This window comes from Elgaria multicarinata, chromosome 14, assembly GCF_023053635.1.
Source record: "Elgaria multicarinata webbii isolate HBS135686 ecotype San Diego chromosome 14, rElgMul1.1.pri, whole genome shotgun sequence".
NCBI lineage: Eukaryota > Metazoa > Chordata > Lepidosauria > Squamata > Anguidae > Elgaria > Elgaria multicarinata.
In genome coordinates this window covers 16,429,041-16,445,492 of record NC_086184.1, presented here as the reverse complement: position 1 = coordinate 16,445,492, position 16,452 = coordinate 16,429,041, and the positions used below count along the sequence as shown (strand labels likewise).

The 16,452-nt window shown below is 40.3% G+C and overlaps 1 protein-coding gene across 1 annotated transcript in view; it reads right to left on the bottom strand.

Moving 5' to 3' along the window:
* TDRD12 (tudor domain containing 12) overlaps nucleotides 1-16,452 on the bottom strand; it is a 31,353-nt gene continuing 14,901 nt past the window's right edge. Inside the window, exons 17-31 of the mRNA XM_063141431.1 lie at nucleotides 15,582-15,710; nucleotides 14,200-14,317; nucleotides 13,457-13,596; nucleotides 12,532-12,758; nucleotides 10,821-10,920; nucleotides 9,923-10,110; nucleotides 8,954-9,164; nucleotides 8,184-8,276; nucleotides 5,662-5,831; nucleotides 4,728-4,897; nucleotides 3,396-3,450; nucleotides 2,169-2,282; nucleotides 1,930-2,083; nucleotides 1,781-1,847; nucleotides 1-158 (exon numbers count right to left, since the gene is read on the bottom strand). Coding sequence (XP_062997501.1) covers nucleotides 40-158; nucleotides 1,781-1,847; nucleotides 1,930-2,083; nucleotides 2,169-2,282; nucleotides 3,396-3,450; nucleotides 4,728-4,897; nucleotides 5,662-5,831; nucleotides 8,184-8,276; nucleotides 8,954-9,164; nucleotides 9,923-10,110; nucleotides 10,821-10,920; nucleotides 12,532-12,758; nucleotides 13,457-13,596; nucleotides 14,200-14,317; nucleotides 15,582-15,710 — 2,055 coding nt within the window. The 3' untranslated portion in view covers nucleotides 1-39. The remainder of the gene's footprint in view (nucleotides 159-1,780; nucleotides 1,848-1,929; nucleotides 2,084-2,168; nucleotides 2,283-3,395; nucleotides 3,451-4,727; nucleotides 4,898-5,661; nucleotides 5,832-8,183; nucleotides 8,277-8,953; nucleotides 9,165-9,922; nucleotides 10,111-10,820; nucleotides 10,921-12,531; nucleotides 12,759-13,456; nucleotides 13,597-14,199; nucleotides 14,318-15,581; nucleotides 15,711-16,452) is intronic.

The following is a 16,452-nucleotide window of genomic DNA, read 5'->3' as shown; positions in this document are numbered from 1 at the left end:
TTAAAGACTGGATCCTTGTCTCCGAATTCCAAACGAGAATTAACAGGTGGAAAAATCACTTTCTGTATCGCTGTCACTCAAAGATTCCTCTTCCTCCTCCTCCTCCTCCTCCTCACACAGCAATGTATCAACCTGGTGCATTTTCTTAGGACCGGAGCCTGATTAAGAAAATAGCATATTTTAGACAAATTTATAAAGGCCAGTTTCTAAGCACAAATGTATAAATGGCAGTTCTCTGGCTAGCACAGGGGTAGGCAACGAGGCCCTGTGGGCACCAGTGCGCCCTCTGACACCTTTCTTGGCACCTGTTGAGAAGCCCTACTTGTACTTTTTAAAGTAACAAAAGTTTTCACTGACAGATGGGAAAGATTCCAAGCCTGCTCCCATCTTCTTTTCCAATGAATGCCACTGGGCCACATGTGGGGCTGAGAGACAGCCTTAGGAAACGGGAAATGGCAGGGGGTCGCAAGCCGATGCTTTCATCTGCAGCATGCCCACTTGGTGGTGCCGCCCAGGGCAGCTTCACAAGCTGCCAGATGCGTCCATGGCCCCAAAAGGTTCCTACTCCTGTTTTATCACCATCCAGAACAGACCCAGCATAGCACTATGAAGGTAAGGGCTGGCCTTGTTCTTAATGGCTCCTGTTGAATCCTATGAAACAAGAGCACAGGCTGCAATCTGGGGTATCTCAGAGGAGAAAAAAACCCCTGCTATAATCCCTAGTAATTTATTTGTTTAGTAATCCCAGTATCACCACCACAATGGTGTCTGTAAATGCACTCCTTCACTTTCAAGTAAGCGAAGAGGGCCCTGACACATGCAAAATACATATCCTTGCAAAATAATGGTCCTCTTTCCCCAACAGGAATGGTCACACTGATAGATATTGATAGACAGGGGAGCTGACATTGACACCACTGCCAGCTGAAAGGAGGACGACGCCTGCCTAGGATGCTTGTGCCTCTTTGTCAGAATTATTCCGGGCGCTCCACACTTTGCAGCCTCCGTGAGGCATCCAGCAGATATGCAATGGATGTTTCCTTCCTTAGTGTCAGGTAGACTATCAGGAAAAGCAAATGTTGAAACTGTGCTTCTGGCATGACAAAAGAAGCTCAGTGTTGGAGCTATGTGAAAATCCTGTTGCTCTGAAGCAGACAGAATGGGAACCGGGACTGGCTCCTCTCACTGAAGGGGACTGAGCATGAAACAGCCTACTCCCAGGTAAAGTATTGCGTCCAGTTCTGGGCTCCACAATTCAAGGATGCAGACAAGCTGCAGCGTGTTCAGAGGAGGGCAACCAGGATGGTCAGGGGTCTGGAAACAAAGCCCTATGAAGAGGGACTGATAGAACTGGGCCTGGAGAAGAGGAGATTGAGGGGAGACATGATAGCACTCTTCAAATACTTAAAAGGTTGTCACACAGAGGAGGGCCAGGATCTCTTCTCGATCCTCCCAGAGTGCAGGACACGGAATAACGGGCTCAAGTTAAAGGAAGCCAGATTCCGGCTGGACATCAGGAAAAACTTCCTGACTGTTAGAGCAGTACGTCAATGGAATCAGTTACCTAGGGAGGTTGTGGGCTCTCCCACACTAGAGGCCTTCAAGAGGCAGCTGGACAACCATCTGTCAGGGATGCTTTAAGGTGGATTCCTGCATTGAGCAGGGGGTTGGACTCGATGGCCTTATAGGCCCCTTCCAACTCTACTAGTATTCTATGATTCTATAACCTTCACAACTAAAGGAAGTGAAATGTACACATACAACAGAAGGGGTAGCTTACCAATAGGAAAGCAACTTCGTTCTTCAGAATCTTCCAAGTAATCGAAATCAAAAGACACATGAAGATTCTGTTAATAAATATTTTGAATGCTTCAGTATACCATGCCAATGTCTTAAGAACTGTAAGGCACTTCTGAATTTACAACTTACTTTGTGTTTCAGCAAGTTGCACCAAGGTTCTTCCTTCTCTTTTGCAAGGATAATCACAGGCTCATCATTCTTAAGGATACAGACAGATTTTTCTTTGAGGATACTTCTCTGCAGCTCCATATCAGCCAAATAAAACTTCTCTCCTGCAGAAGCTCTGAATAGTTTTTAATTATATGAGATTGTCATAAGGAAATGGAGTAATATTTTGATTTTGTATTGATAAAATGCTTTTAACCCACCTGAAAATGGTCCTTTGTGTAAAAAATTCACAGTCATAACTAGTAATATTTCGTAATTTTATCTTAATAACAACAACGTCCTGTTTTTCAAACCATTTCATTGTTGGGTGAAAGCTGAAATGTTAAAACAACAGATTGGGTTAAAATGAATTTGATGTTAAAATACAAATGGCTATATATTAATATTGATATACAGGTAACTACTCCGTTTACGAGCAACAGATGATACTGTTCAATATTATTAGTTATTAAATTTATGCATCACTTCCCACCACAAAAAGCAGTCTCAAAGCAGCTTATACACAATATAGAAATCCATAAAAGAAAAAATACTCCCCCCAAAACAATAGAAACCATAATCAGCTCAACGATACAAATAAAAATAAACATCATAAAGCAATCTAAAAACAAAACAATCCAAAAACAATTCCTTCACAATACACAAAATCTCACCAGCCTAAAATGAATACCACAAAAACAACCCACAACAATTGGGCTACAACTAATGTCCAAAGGCCTAGGAATCTAAGTACGTCTCTGCCTGGCACTGAAAAGACGACCGGGTCAATGCCAGGCAAGCTTCCTTGGGCAGAGCGTTCCATAAACGCAGAGTTATCAGAGAAAAGGCCATTCCCAAACTGCCCCCACCCCCCCAGCTTCTCTTGGAAGGGACACACAGAGAAGAGCCCCTGAAGCTGACCTCAGGGACCGGGTAGGTTGTATTGCAATATCGCAAAACAGCAATTGCATAGTAATAACAAATATGACAGTAGCCAAAATGGAACCTTCAGTTCAGAACCAGTATACCTCTGACTAGCAGGTGATGGGGCAAACTGGGGAGAGCTCTCTCTGTCGCACCCTGCTTGTGAGCTTGCCGGGAGCATCTGGCTGACCACAGGGCTAGGACTCCACACCCATGGGAAAAAAAAGAATATGAACATTACATATGGAAGGAGGGAAAAGAGCAAACAAGGTAGAAGTCTAGTTTCTATTGACCGTTCAGCTGCTCTGGGAACCTTTCCATCTGAAGAGGGGGTATAAATGCTTTAAATAAATTATTTTCCCCTTCAGACTTCACAAAACCCACACGCTTATATCTTCCACAAGCAGAGTAAAACTGCTGTTCAGTGGCCAGGAATAGGGAAGGATAAAATATGAAAAACATTACTACCCGCCCTGAGTCTTGGTATGGGGAGACTATAAGTCCAATGAAGTAAATTCTGATACCATTCCTGAGAAGGCTGTAGAGATCCGTCTGTTTTTTCCCTTTGAGCCATTTCATCTAAATTAGGGGATCAAAACAACATAATTTTACACGGCGGCACATATTGTAATAATACTTCAGTAAAGCTAAGGGGCAATCAGTAAACTGCACAATGGATGTTTCAGCTTCATCTTGTTGATTAGAAGTGCTTTGTCATCCCACAGATCACTGACTTCATGTTTGGTAGAAGAACGAGATGGATTTGGCAGGGAAAACAATAAGCAGGGTAGTGAATGGGAAGAACCCCCAGGGTGATGGATGGGGGCGGGGGGAGAGGGAGGGGGGAAGGGAGGAAAAGAGAATGCCTAGTGAAGATGCTTTAGTACAGCTGTGAATTCCAAGGGTAACAACCGGAAGAAAGGTGACTCGGTTTGTCTTTCGTTGCTTTTCCAAATTAAACTGACAGCCTTCAGGAACGAGGTTACTATGCATCAATTCTTGTTTATTTATTTATGTATTTGTATCCTCCTCCTTCGCCCAAATGGCTCCCAGAGCACCTTGTGTATAATCTGTAAAACAAGACTGTCCTTGTCTGCAGGCACCCAACTCACAAGGCAAAAGGAATGGGGAGGAAGAGGGGGGAGGAAATTAAGACTTCCAGCAGGGCTGGTGGATTGCCCCTGCTTCTCTCTCTCTCAATCTCATCTCCCTCCGTGCAGCCTGCTGGAATGGATGCTGATGGTGACAGTTGAAGGAACAAGCAGCTTCCACTGGGGTGGTCTTCAGCAGGGCTGGTGGAATGGCATTGCTTCCCTCAACTAATAAAAATAATCAGACATCAAACGAATAACCCTCAAATAATGTTACCTCCCTGAGTCCTTGTAAGAGACTAAACCTTGTATCTAAATAAATGCTGTCCAATGGTATTTAGAAATAGCAAAGGACTGCCAGAAAATGTTGAATTCGTATATAGCACTAGAAAGACAATTTATAGGAAAATGAAGCCCCCGATTCCCACCCCATGCCCAGTATGTTTCACACAGTAATCATCTGAAACCTCATAATCTACTTTTCATCACCAAAAATATTCCAGTTATGTAAATATAGCACTTTTAATTGCAGGAGTTTAATGTATTGCTGATATGTTTGGGGTATAAAACACATTTTTCTGGCATACAGTAACTAGACTTCATGAATGTGAGAGAAAGCTATACTGTTACAGATTAACACAAAGAAAAAATAGTGTTTAAAATGTGTTCAGTTATATTTGTTTTCACACAAATCCTGCTTGTTTATTAGAATGGTTTAATTTATATCCTTTCAGAATGATAATTATTGCAGAACAGCATACTTACTACAATTATCTTGCAAAGTTATTTGAGAGCAACTGTCAATGCCATCTTGTGCATTCTGTACATTGGAAATGACCTGATCTGTGGCCTGTGAATTGATGGTAGCCTGGTCCAAGATGCTCTCTGAAGCAGGTGCAGCCTCCTCACTTGTTCCACACGTCAGAGTATGTATTCTGAAACAGGGAGGGGAGGTTATTATTGTACACTTCCCTTAGAAGCAAGAACTTAAATATCTCCTTTGGCTTGTTGATCAGTGGCCCAAACACTGGATGATTTCAGTCTACAGCCAATAAGAGGCAGATTTAGGTTCAAACACATTCTATGGAATTCTTTCCTTTTTATTTTGAAGCGTAACGCCTAGGGAAGGTTGGGTGCACGAAAGATGAATGGGTTCTAAAAAGGATGCTAGTTTGACCCTTCGAAAAGAAGTTGGCCATGGACTCATTGAGGAAGGAAGCGGCTTCCCTCTCTCTGGTTAAACTGTCCTAGAAATTAACTGTAAAATCCAACAAGATAAAAACCAACCCACACACCATAGGCAAGGTGTTCCACGCAACTGTGGAACTTAACCCACTGAACAAGGAGGGAAGTTCTCACTCCTTGTTTCTTGCAGTGGTGGTGAAAGTGAAAGCCCCCTGAAAACAGGACACCAGGATAGGAAAGTCTTTTGTCCCTAATTACGTCTCTAACTATATGAGACCCATTTGTGACATATCAACCCCAGATAGAGAAACATCCTTCTCGTGAAGGCTACCTTCAATTGATATACAAATGAGGTTAGCTTTTAGTACCAGAAGTTACAGAGAATGGAACCCTGGCTTCTGAAGTTCTTTAGCCAGCTATATTACACCTCCCAATGCACATGCCTGTTTAGCCAGAAAGCTTGTTTTTGGAACCAAAATAAAATAAAAATAAGAAATCAAGGTTATTCCCTTACACTGCAGTCAAGTCTTTTTTCTCATGTCCTATTTCAGCATCTCTAAATAAACTCTGGAGTTCATGTGTGTGCTGAGGGTTGTCAGCTCCCAATCCAGTAGACAGGATCTCAGAGCGAATATTGTATTCATTGATAGAGGTTTTCAAATCTGGAAGTCTGGTGATCCTCACCTGGAATTTAAATTAGAAAAAACGGTATTTGCTTTTACACCAGTGGTTCCCAATTGGTGGTCCGCGGACCCCCACCCAGGGGGTACGTAGCACCATTCACATATTCACCATTCATTTCTGGAGTCCACTGACAACGAATTCCTACCAGAAGTAAAATATAACATCACTGAGCACCTGTGTGATTTAGCGACTAGCTTCAGAGATTACTTCCCTGCATCTAATCCTGAAAACTCATGGAGAAGGAATCCCTTTGAATGTGGTAATGTACAACTAACAACTCTATCTGCGGAAGAACAAGATGCACTTGTTGACGTGACTTGTGATGGTTCATTGTTTCTCAAAGAATATAGACTGGACCAATTCTGGGTGAAGGTTTTTCCTGATTATAAGAAGTTAGGTGAAAAAGCTTTGAAACATCTACGGTAGTTCCCTTTCATTCCACATATCTTCATGAACTGACATTTTGTTATATGAAGAGCAAGCATAGAAATTGGCTCGATGTTGATCCAGATTTGAGATTAAAAGTAGGAAATACTGAACCGGATGTGGAAGGGATTGTTCGGGACAAAAAGAGGCATGATTTCTCCCATCACATTTAGGTTTAGTAGCTGCTAGACATGTCATAATTTGTTCAATTGTAAACTAGACATTAGTAAAATTAAATTTGTCTTTATATTCCTAACTAAATCATTGTCATTTTTACGTGATAATGTCACAATTTTTTTGGTCTGTTTTTTTTAGTATACCTAAAATCCTTTGCTTATTAGGGGCTACCCCTTCTTTTCTCCAAAAAATTGCTTCACATAGAGATAACAATTTTTTCAAAAGTAGGGGGTCCATGGCTTGGCATTTGAAAAACAAGGGGTCTGCAGTACTTAGCTAATTGGGAACCACTATTTTACCCCATTTGTAGCTCCTACTCCCTGCTGCCCCGTTACTGTTAGTTTTCCCACAGCTTGTCCCTCACCCTCCAAGTTCTTACAACAATAATTAAGATTATTTTTCTTATCCCATTCTCCAGTCTCCTCACTACTGCACGTATCAACTGGAGGTGATCCCTTAGATATGGCAAGAAGGCCAGCTTGACCAGAAGCAACAGAGCTACTGAGCAATGTCCGGCCAACAGGAGATGGACATGGTAGTTGGACACCTTCCTCATAGCTGATACCAAGGACAAATGCCCTCACCAGTACAATTAATAGCTCAACATGCTTAGATAAAACATGAAAAACACACACCTCAATTTGCATATATCTAACTACACATAATGTATTTCTGTCATAGTTAGGAAACTAGCTAAGGCTGAAAACTTCAACTGGTTCAGTATGCAAACTATTTTATTTATTATATTTATATACCGCTCCTTAGACGAAGTTGTCTGGGTGGTTTACAAAGATTAAAAAGTTTGGATTAAAAAGACTAAACATGCATGTATTTATTTATTTATTACATTTTTATACCACCCAATAGCCAAAGCTCTCTGGGCGGTTCACAATGCCTAATTTATTAATGCCTAATAAAGATATTAATAAAGTGAATAATATCAGACCTGTCTACTATGAAAAGTGTTTTGTGCCAATGATGCTTTTCTAAAAGACAAGCAAGCCAAAAGTTTTAGAAGTTTTTCCAAATAATTGTTAAAACCTGTCGTTGAAAGACATTTTCTTTGATTTAAAACATCTCAAAATAATCACATGTACTGAGATTTGGGATTTCTAAGAATCTGACCCGCTGAATCTATAGCAGCTCCTTAGGCCGTGAGGAGTCTACAGACTTTCAGACCATTTTCTAATTGCCCATAATTTACCAATTTATTGGAAAATAGTTTATGCTGAGACACATGCCATTCTGAAAATCATGGAAACGTACATGCAGAGAAACTTGAATGGAATGGGGAAAAATAATGTTGAGTAATAACATAAAACATTTAAATTGCAACGACACCTCCAACAGATTTTTTGGCATATATTTTTGCACACTGAAAAAAACCCATCGAATCTGTCTGTGAGCTGGACGATCTGCAAAACACACACGGGGCGGATTCCACAAAATCTGGACATGTCTAACTGAGGTACCATAATTTGTTTTAATCAATTACACTGCTAAAACACAAGATGCAAATTTTAGCACTGGCCACTCCTAAACAAATCTTCACTGCATAATCCTCATGGTTCTTAGATCCCCAAATAGAGGATGACAATTCAGAGACAAAACTGGAGGCATCTTTTTTATGTGTTGGTCAAGATCTAGAATCGCAGTGTAGAAACAAACCTAATACTGAAGAAACCACCTGCCCAAGTATTCCATACCACCTTCAAAAGCAATGACAAATTTCTCAGCAGCATTACATACCACAGGATCCACCCAAATCGTGTTCCCCAGGGCAAGTACTATTTTTGCTTCATGCACTTTTCCTCTGATCTTGTGATGAATGTATCTAGTAACCTAATAAAAAATAAAAACAACCCTCAGACAAAGTGTGCATCTTACAATGACCTTAGAATCTCTTTACTACTGATCAGAAGGCACAGAATGCCCCTTTTTCCAATTCCAAAACAGGGGCAGTTTATGGCAGAAGGAACTATTTTATCTACTTTGAACAGACTTAACTAGCTGTTTTCTTGGAAGGGCTGACTGATGAATGATTACTATAGTTGATGCACATTGCTATGGTCACTTTACAAGTAATACAAGAGGATTTTATGGATAATGCTGTACTTTTATATTGTTGAAGTAAAAGTTATTAATTAAATGTTACATCTTGTATTATCAATCATCAGCTTTGCTTAATACACTGGCATTTTCTTCCATAAAAGGAAAGTATTAGCTATGGATCATGAAATTATTTGAAAATAAGGCCTATTAAATAATTTTGAAAAGTTAACATGTAAAAGAATTCAGGCTTACCCCAGTTTATTTGTGCAGAAGGTCATCATGCATATAACCAAGAAACACAAAACTGAACGAATCATTCTTGATACAAAATTAGAAACTGATCACACTATTTACCAACAGACAACTCATCACAACATTTGGAAAATAGTTAGATGTGTTTTTTAATAAAAAGAGAGAAATGAGTGTAACAGTCCCCGAGGATAAAAAAAAAGGAAGAGAAAACTTACTTTTGCATTCCACTCCACTTCATTATCAATGGGTTTAACCCTACAAACAATGAATTCTACAGCCTGAGGGGGCAAATCTTGAAACTCTTCTGGTAAGATAAGCAAGCGATAATTTTGAACATGACCTGTTCTGCCTTCATCTATATACTTGATGTGAACACTATAAAACAAACAATTTTCTTCTTTTGGTACCACTTCCAGCACTTGAACCCTTTAAGAAAATGGGGGAAGGGGGGGAGAAAATTGGAAAATTCCAACAGCTAAAATAAATTAAATGAACAGTCAAAACTCTAGGTGCTTGTAGAGAAATTTCATTTTAAAAATGTGTTGGTTCACTTGCAATCTTTCCTCCAAAGCACTGACTGACAAGTGCCTATGATGACAAGATACATAGTTCTGGCATTTCAAATGTTTATTCGGGTTTAGATTTTTAAAAGGATTTTTCAAGACTAAAAGCTTCCCTTTCAAAAGAAAGTTGTAGGGTATAAGAACAAGCCTTTGCAAAACAGCTTCAACAGAAGATTTAAGATTAACAAATTACACTATGGGCAGTGAATCAGGTCACACATTATGCTAAACCTGAAATCCTCATTTGATTTCCTGCCCCTTTGCTCTTTCCTTTGTACAAGTGGGAAAATAAGCCAGAATTCAGTACTGAACTATAATGTCCCATTATGTGTGAAACAGGTAGTATGGTTAAGGGCTTCCAAACAAGCCAGTATTCAAAAGCCAGCTTTAAAGCAGGTTGAAAGTGAGAGCAAATGGGCTTCAGGCACCCTCACGCTGTTTGTGCATATCCTGCCTTATTAAGCCAGAATTTTTGGTTTCCTGATATATGCAAATGCAGCCATTGCATTTATCAGTTGTACCATCCTTCCCTAGGGTTGAGCAGATTTTATTAACATAGACAACCGCTTAAAATAGTTCATTACACTGTAATATAGTTACAAAACAAGCTAAATATTCCACCTGAGGAAAGAGTTTTCTTCATGTAATCCATACATTTCCAGATTCTTCACGGTTTCAGCAGAGATTTGATTGCTAGCTTTCTTATAATACTGATTCATCTCTTCTGCAAGAGCTGTATACAAATCCTTCTGTTTACTTACGACGCGGCCAAAATAGTTTGAGGCATCCACGATAAAAAGAGGCAGTATCTGAAAGAGTAGAAATGCACGTAAGAAGGAGCAATACATACATCCAGGAAACAGGCAATACAGGACTTCCACAAGTCACTGGACTTAAAGCACTAGTTTAAAACTCCCTCTCGGTTTCTTATATTCTTGGACAAATCGCTCTACTCCCCCCATCCCAATCTTTTAGGCCCAAACAATGTGTGACTGAAGCAACTCTGGCTTTGTTCAGGTCTGCTGTAGTCATATAGGAAGCGGGAGCGGAACAGTGTCCAATTCATGGAGCAGAAGGGGAGCATGGGTGACGGAAGCTGAACTTTCTCAGGGCTTACAAGTGCTTTTCTTTCCGTCAAGCTCATGTCTTGCATTGGTACCCTAACTAAGGAAAACATGCCTGGGCAGAAAAGCTGAGGGAAGGGAGGTCTTGGAGGTAGGGCGCTGACAAGCAGATTCTAATTAAATTAAATTGAATTATTAATTATTATTATTATTATTATTATTATTATTATTATTATTGCTAAAGAGAGAGGAAATGCCCATATGTATATCAATCCTACCAGGTATAATTTCACCATGTCAGGTGAAATGATGTCTGAAAGGCAGAAGCGCAGTGATCCTATAGCACTAGCAGTTCTCTTCTGAAGATCCAAAATACTTCATATTATGGCTAGGGCTCTAATGTCAAAATGTAGTAAGACACATTCAGGATGCAAACATGAATTTTACTAACTCACTGTTACATTTCCAGATGTTGGCAAAGCTTCATCAGTTATCTTTCGGGGCAAATCTGTTGGTAAACTAACTCGATGTCGATCTGGACAGCGCGTTTTATTCCTGTGTGTTCATAAAGTGACAGAATTCAACAGTAAGAATGGAGCATTTTACAGGACATGGTTCTGCGTGCAGATGAGGAAGGTGACGATGTTTAGCTGGGAAGAATAAAGCGTGAGATCAATTGACTGACAACCATCCATATAACCCCTGTGGAAAGCAAGAAATAAAACTTCACATATAGAAAATTCAGGGGTCATAAAAGTCAACAGAGCAGTATTTCCCAAACTGTATACCACAGCAGACCAGTGTGCCATGAATAATTGAATTTAAGCCTCCTGCAGAAGCAAACATCTACAGTGCTGGTTTCCACTGCACTTCTGTACGATTCCCTCGGAATTCTAGGGAAAGGCCTGTAGTTCAATGGTAAAGGCCATGACTGGATCAAATGTTTTCAGAGCCCTCTCGACACCCAGAAGCTTTAAAAAAAATTGATGGGGTGGTTGGCTTGTGTGGCTGTCCAGATGTCCTGTTCCCTTAGTGGTCCGCAAATAAACACCCCATCCTAAAAGGGAGGTATCGGTAGTGATAATCCCGCACAGGGCAGTCTGTTGGAAAGGCAACCCCAAGAGAAGGTGTTCCATTGCAGTCCACCACTGCAATGAGTCGAGCCCCTGGCCAGAACGTGCAACCTGGTCCACCAAGCATCGTGTCTGAAATCCCCGATAAACCCGTTCTAGATCGTCCTCATTTTGAGTTGAACAAGAGGGATCACACCAGCGCCACCAGGTTCTGTAACGAGCCAAATTACATCTTCACCTAGCCCCACCAGCACAATCACTCAGTCCCGAGGCAGATATGCCTGTCCTGAACTCAAGTCTATGCAAACCTTGATAAATTAGACGACTTGAGCAGGCAGCAGGATAGACTTCTCCCAACTGACACAGAGACAATAGCTCCAACACATTCAATAGCTCCAATGTCTGACACAGCTACTATAGAGGTTTGCATGCCCTGCACTAACCAAATTTACTCTGCCAATTTCATGTCAAATGCTTGATAAACCTATAGCAGCTAAGTCGACTGGCCCTAGACAGTCACTCTACTATCTTCTAGAGGCACTGCCAAAACCCAAATAATCTGTGTCTGTTGTACAGTAAGTATTTTCAGGCGTCTCACAATGAGGTCATGTTTAACAACTGGACAAGCAACAACTAACATAGACCAACAAGGAGATATCAAGGCCCATTGCGTTCCTTCTCACCCACCCCCACAGGCTTCACATGACAGCATTTCAAAGGAGACTCTCCTCTTTACAGGATTTAAGGCAGACCTGTTTCTATGGCGTCCCTTCCTTTTCCATCTCTTTTTCTTTCAGGCCGGATTGTAGTACTACAGAACAACCCATTTCTTCAATCTGTTCAACCCTTGTACCACCCCCTCCTCACCAGGAACTTGGTTCCTTTTAAGGCATGTTGCTATATCAGAGGGTGATTGCAGGGAACAAATAGACAAAATTAACCTGGGTAAGACTTTGTCCAGAAGTGTAACTCCTATATAGTGGATGGATGTCTTTTGTTTTCGTTAAGTCACAAGTGATCTTAACTTGGGAAAGCATTACTTAAAACAAGGTAATTAGCTGCCGAAATTCACAGACATTTGTCATTTTCTTACTTGCAGATTCCGTATGTTTTCAGGTAGTGACAAAGAGGCCTCCCACTCTTACTAACTTCTTTGGCCTCCAGCACTCCAGATGTGAAGTCACATAATTCAGTTGGAATGTTGGCTTCCGTGCGTTTTAAATAATGCAGTACTCCAACAGCATGGCACGTACTCTTTTCTGTCAACAGTAAGACAGATTTTGCCTTTGGTTGCTCTTTGGTTGCTCTTAGAGATGAAACCTTTACAGGGGAGAGAAAATGGAACATCTGCCTTCAGTTTTTATCACTGATATACTGTATTTTCTAAACTACTGAAACAAAAAACACCAGAGGGTCCTTGACCCAATAAACTTACCATCAAAATGTTGATCATGGTACAGGCAACAGAGAAGAGAAAGAGGGGAAAGAGGCAAATGACAAGAGGGACAAAATGCAAGCAGATTTTGTAGGTCTCACTTTGTTTCAGAATAAACAGGGCAGCCCTACCAGTAGGCAGAGTGAAGTAGCAGTTTCAGGCAGCAAATGCTGAGTGGCAGGGAGGTGGTGGGAGGCAGAGGTGTGTGTGTTATCTGGCTTGCCTTGTACCACAGGTTAGTACAGTGGAGAATGCTCAGTGTTAAGAAAGATTTCGCTGCCAGTCCAATGGTCCAATGGCCGGGGAAGGCAACGGCAAACCACCCCGCTATAAGGCCTGCCAAGAAAACGTCAACGAAAGCTGGCATCCCTCCAAGAGTCAGTTACGACTCAGTGCTTGCACAAGAGGTTCCTTTCCAATCTGAAAATGACAGAGCTGAAGGAGTAAAGGTCACAAGTAGGGTCTTATAGGCAGCGGTGGCGCTGGTGAAGGAAGAAAGAGGAATGAAAAACTCCAATGATAGCTATTCTGTTTGACATTTTCAGGATGGTATCTTAAACTGTTTACTAGGATTTTTGCAGACCTTTTCTGTTGAATTTTCAAAATTAGAAGACATGCTGAATAATCGTGCCCCAAAGATTCTTGGAGATGAGGGAAAACTGAAATGAATTACACTGGTAGCATCTGTAATTCCTAGGGCTGGTAAGCAGTCATCAGTTAAAACTGGAAAGAAAATGAGAAAATATATCAAGCAAAAAGCAACTGACATGCCCTCTAAGAATTATGACTATTGCTCAAAAACTGGAAAGAAAGCCCATCTTAAAAAAACACTAATGGATAATATTCTGTAACCTCAATCCTAACAAATGTGGTTTCCTTCTCATCGTCTGATTTTTAAATTATGGGAATGCTCTTGCAAATTACTATCCTGCTTAAAATGTCGGCACTGGCAAGCTTACTTGTGAGAAAAGCGCCAATATGACAAACCACATCCTTCACATAAGAATTATCATATAGGAAGCAGTCATCAGAAGTGCTAAAATAGAATAATATGGGGTACCAGAACCAGGGACAAGAAACAAATTGTTCTGTTATATATTCCCTCTATGATTTTCTGTTAACTGATTAACCCCTTACCCTGTTTTTTAATGAGAGAATATTACCTATTATGATTTGTAATACTCTTCATGCTACCTTGTAATTAGTCTGAAAATGGCCAATGCTCTGTAAATTAGACAATTAAATTGCCATAAGGGAGACTGAGAATCATTAGGATTTTGATAGAGAGCCTAAAGTATACCTACTCAAGAAATAGGAAATACTCACCCAATACAACATGTGTGCCAGAGCTAAATCTTTTGTTCCATTGCTCTACAACATAACCAAAATGAAATCCAATTTCTGGACTTATTTTCAAGCAAAATATTGAACTGCTTGCTACTGCCTGATTACAAAAATAAGAATAATTTCAAACAATGTGGATTACAGAAGAGTTACAATTATTATTATTATTTCTTACCCGCCTCTCCTTCTGGATCGAGGTGGGGAACAACACTGAATACAAAAATACATCTTGTATAAAACTGATTAAAAGCATAAAAGCAATACATTATTAAAATCTCAAAAATCTTATCTTAAAATGTGACTGGGTAGGCCTGCCGGAAGCGATTCATCTTTATGGCTTTCTTAAACGGGGCAAGACTATTAAGTTGATGAATCTCTCCCGGCAGGCCATTCCACAGTCTGGGATCGGCAGAAGAGAAGGTCCTAATTTTGGCTGACGGAAGTTTCCCCAACTTCAAGTATAAGCTGATGGGATCTGAGCTAGCAGTGACTGAATTCAAGAAAGATCTTGGGGTTGTGGTGGACAGAAGTGGAGAAATCGCAAGTAGATTGATCATGGGGCTGGAGCAACGTCTCTTACAACAGCTAGAATTGTTTAGCTTGGAGAAAGGGTGAGTAAGGGGAGACATGACAGAGGGGTACAAAATTATGCATGATGTGGAGAAAGTGGATAAGGAGACATTTTCCTCCCTCTCTCATAATACTAGAACTCAGGATTATCTCATAAAGCTGATTAGTGGGAGATTCAAGACAGATAAAAGTACTTCTTCACACAGCACATTGGGCTGGATTTAAAAGGGAGTTAGACAAATTCCTGGAGAAGCTTATCGATGGCTACTAGATCTGATGGCTATGTGCTACCTTCAGTATCAGAAGCAGGATGCCTACGTACACCAGTTGCTGGGAACATAGGCAGGAGGGTACTGTTTCACTTAGGTTCTGCTTGGGGTTTCCCCATGGGCAGCTGGTTGGCCACTGTGAATAGAACGGTGGACTAGATGGACCCTTGGTCTGATCCAGCACTTACTATGGCTCATGATACACAACGGCACCATATGATTAGCACACTACCCAATAGATCACCCATTTATAGCTTACATAGGCTGATGATGAAGCTCCCAGCACAAGATCAAGTAAGAAATAGAACCATTCCCTTCTGGAATGCCCTCATACTCCCTATGCAAACATAAATCTATTAACTGGCCTGGGAAGAGGTCAGGGGGAGAGAATGGGGCTGTATTTTTCTCTCCAAACAATTTAAATATCTCATAAACCCAGTCAATGGTCATAAGAGAGGCCATTCATTTACAGCATTCAAACTCAGAGGTTTTCCTGAAGTCTATATGGACAGGATGGGGAGATACCTTGTAAACTATCTCGGTTTCTTCTGTAGAACAGGTGAAAATCAGTGTCTTCTGAGTTTTAGTAGGAGTATAATCCAGTGTTTGAAGTAAAATAGACATTTTGTCAGAGTCAAGGCAGACTTGTACCACCTAGTTCAAAATTACCAAATGTTAGATTACATAATTCTTAATTTTTTTAAAAAAATAATCCAACTGCTAGTTCATTTCTGCTTCCGCTTTAAATTATGTTAGGAAATAAAAAGATAAGGAGATACTTACCTAACCCTTTTTTTTTTTTTTTAAAAAAAAATGGCAGATGGAATTCCAAAGCACTTGTTTATACTTTTGTTAGGCCAAAAGAACTTCAGATGTGCTCAGAATTTTTTTTTGCACTTCCAAGTAATCTCACCAAGAAATCCTTTACACATAATAATGACTTTCTTTACTGAATCCATGAAAAGGTCCTATATTTTTACCCTTAACTAACCCGGTAGAAAGTTTCTAAGGAAGTCCCAAACTTTTTAACTAATGGGACTGACTAGTGGTATTTTGTAATGACCATAGTCATTACAAAATACCATAGTCATAGCTTTGACTATGGGGCGGTCTATAAATGCAATAAATAAATAAAATTCTCTACATAATCAATCCTAACCTCCAAGACTCCCCTTGGAATTTTAAAGCTGCAGTGCTTCATAACATTCATGTTGCAGCTCTTCCCACAAAGATTTAGTTAAACTTTGGAGCGACCCAATCTTTAATCCAAATGAAACTACATATATTATCTCTGTTTTCCCCGGCTGAAGAAACACCGGAGTTTATGCATCTCTAACCACAAGCACTCAACTTCATTTAAACATTCTAGTATGTTAGCCGCTACAAGTTTAATGTA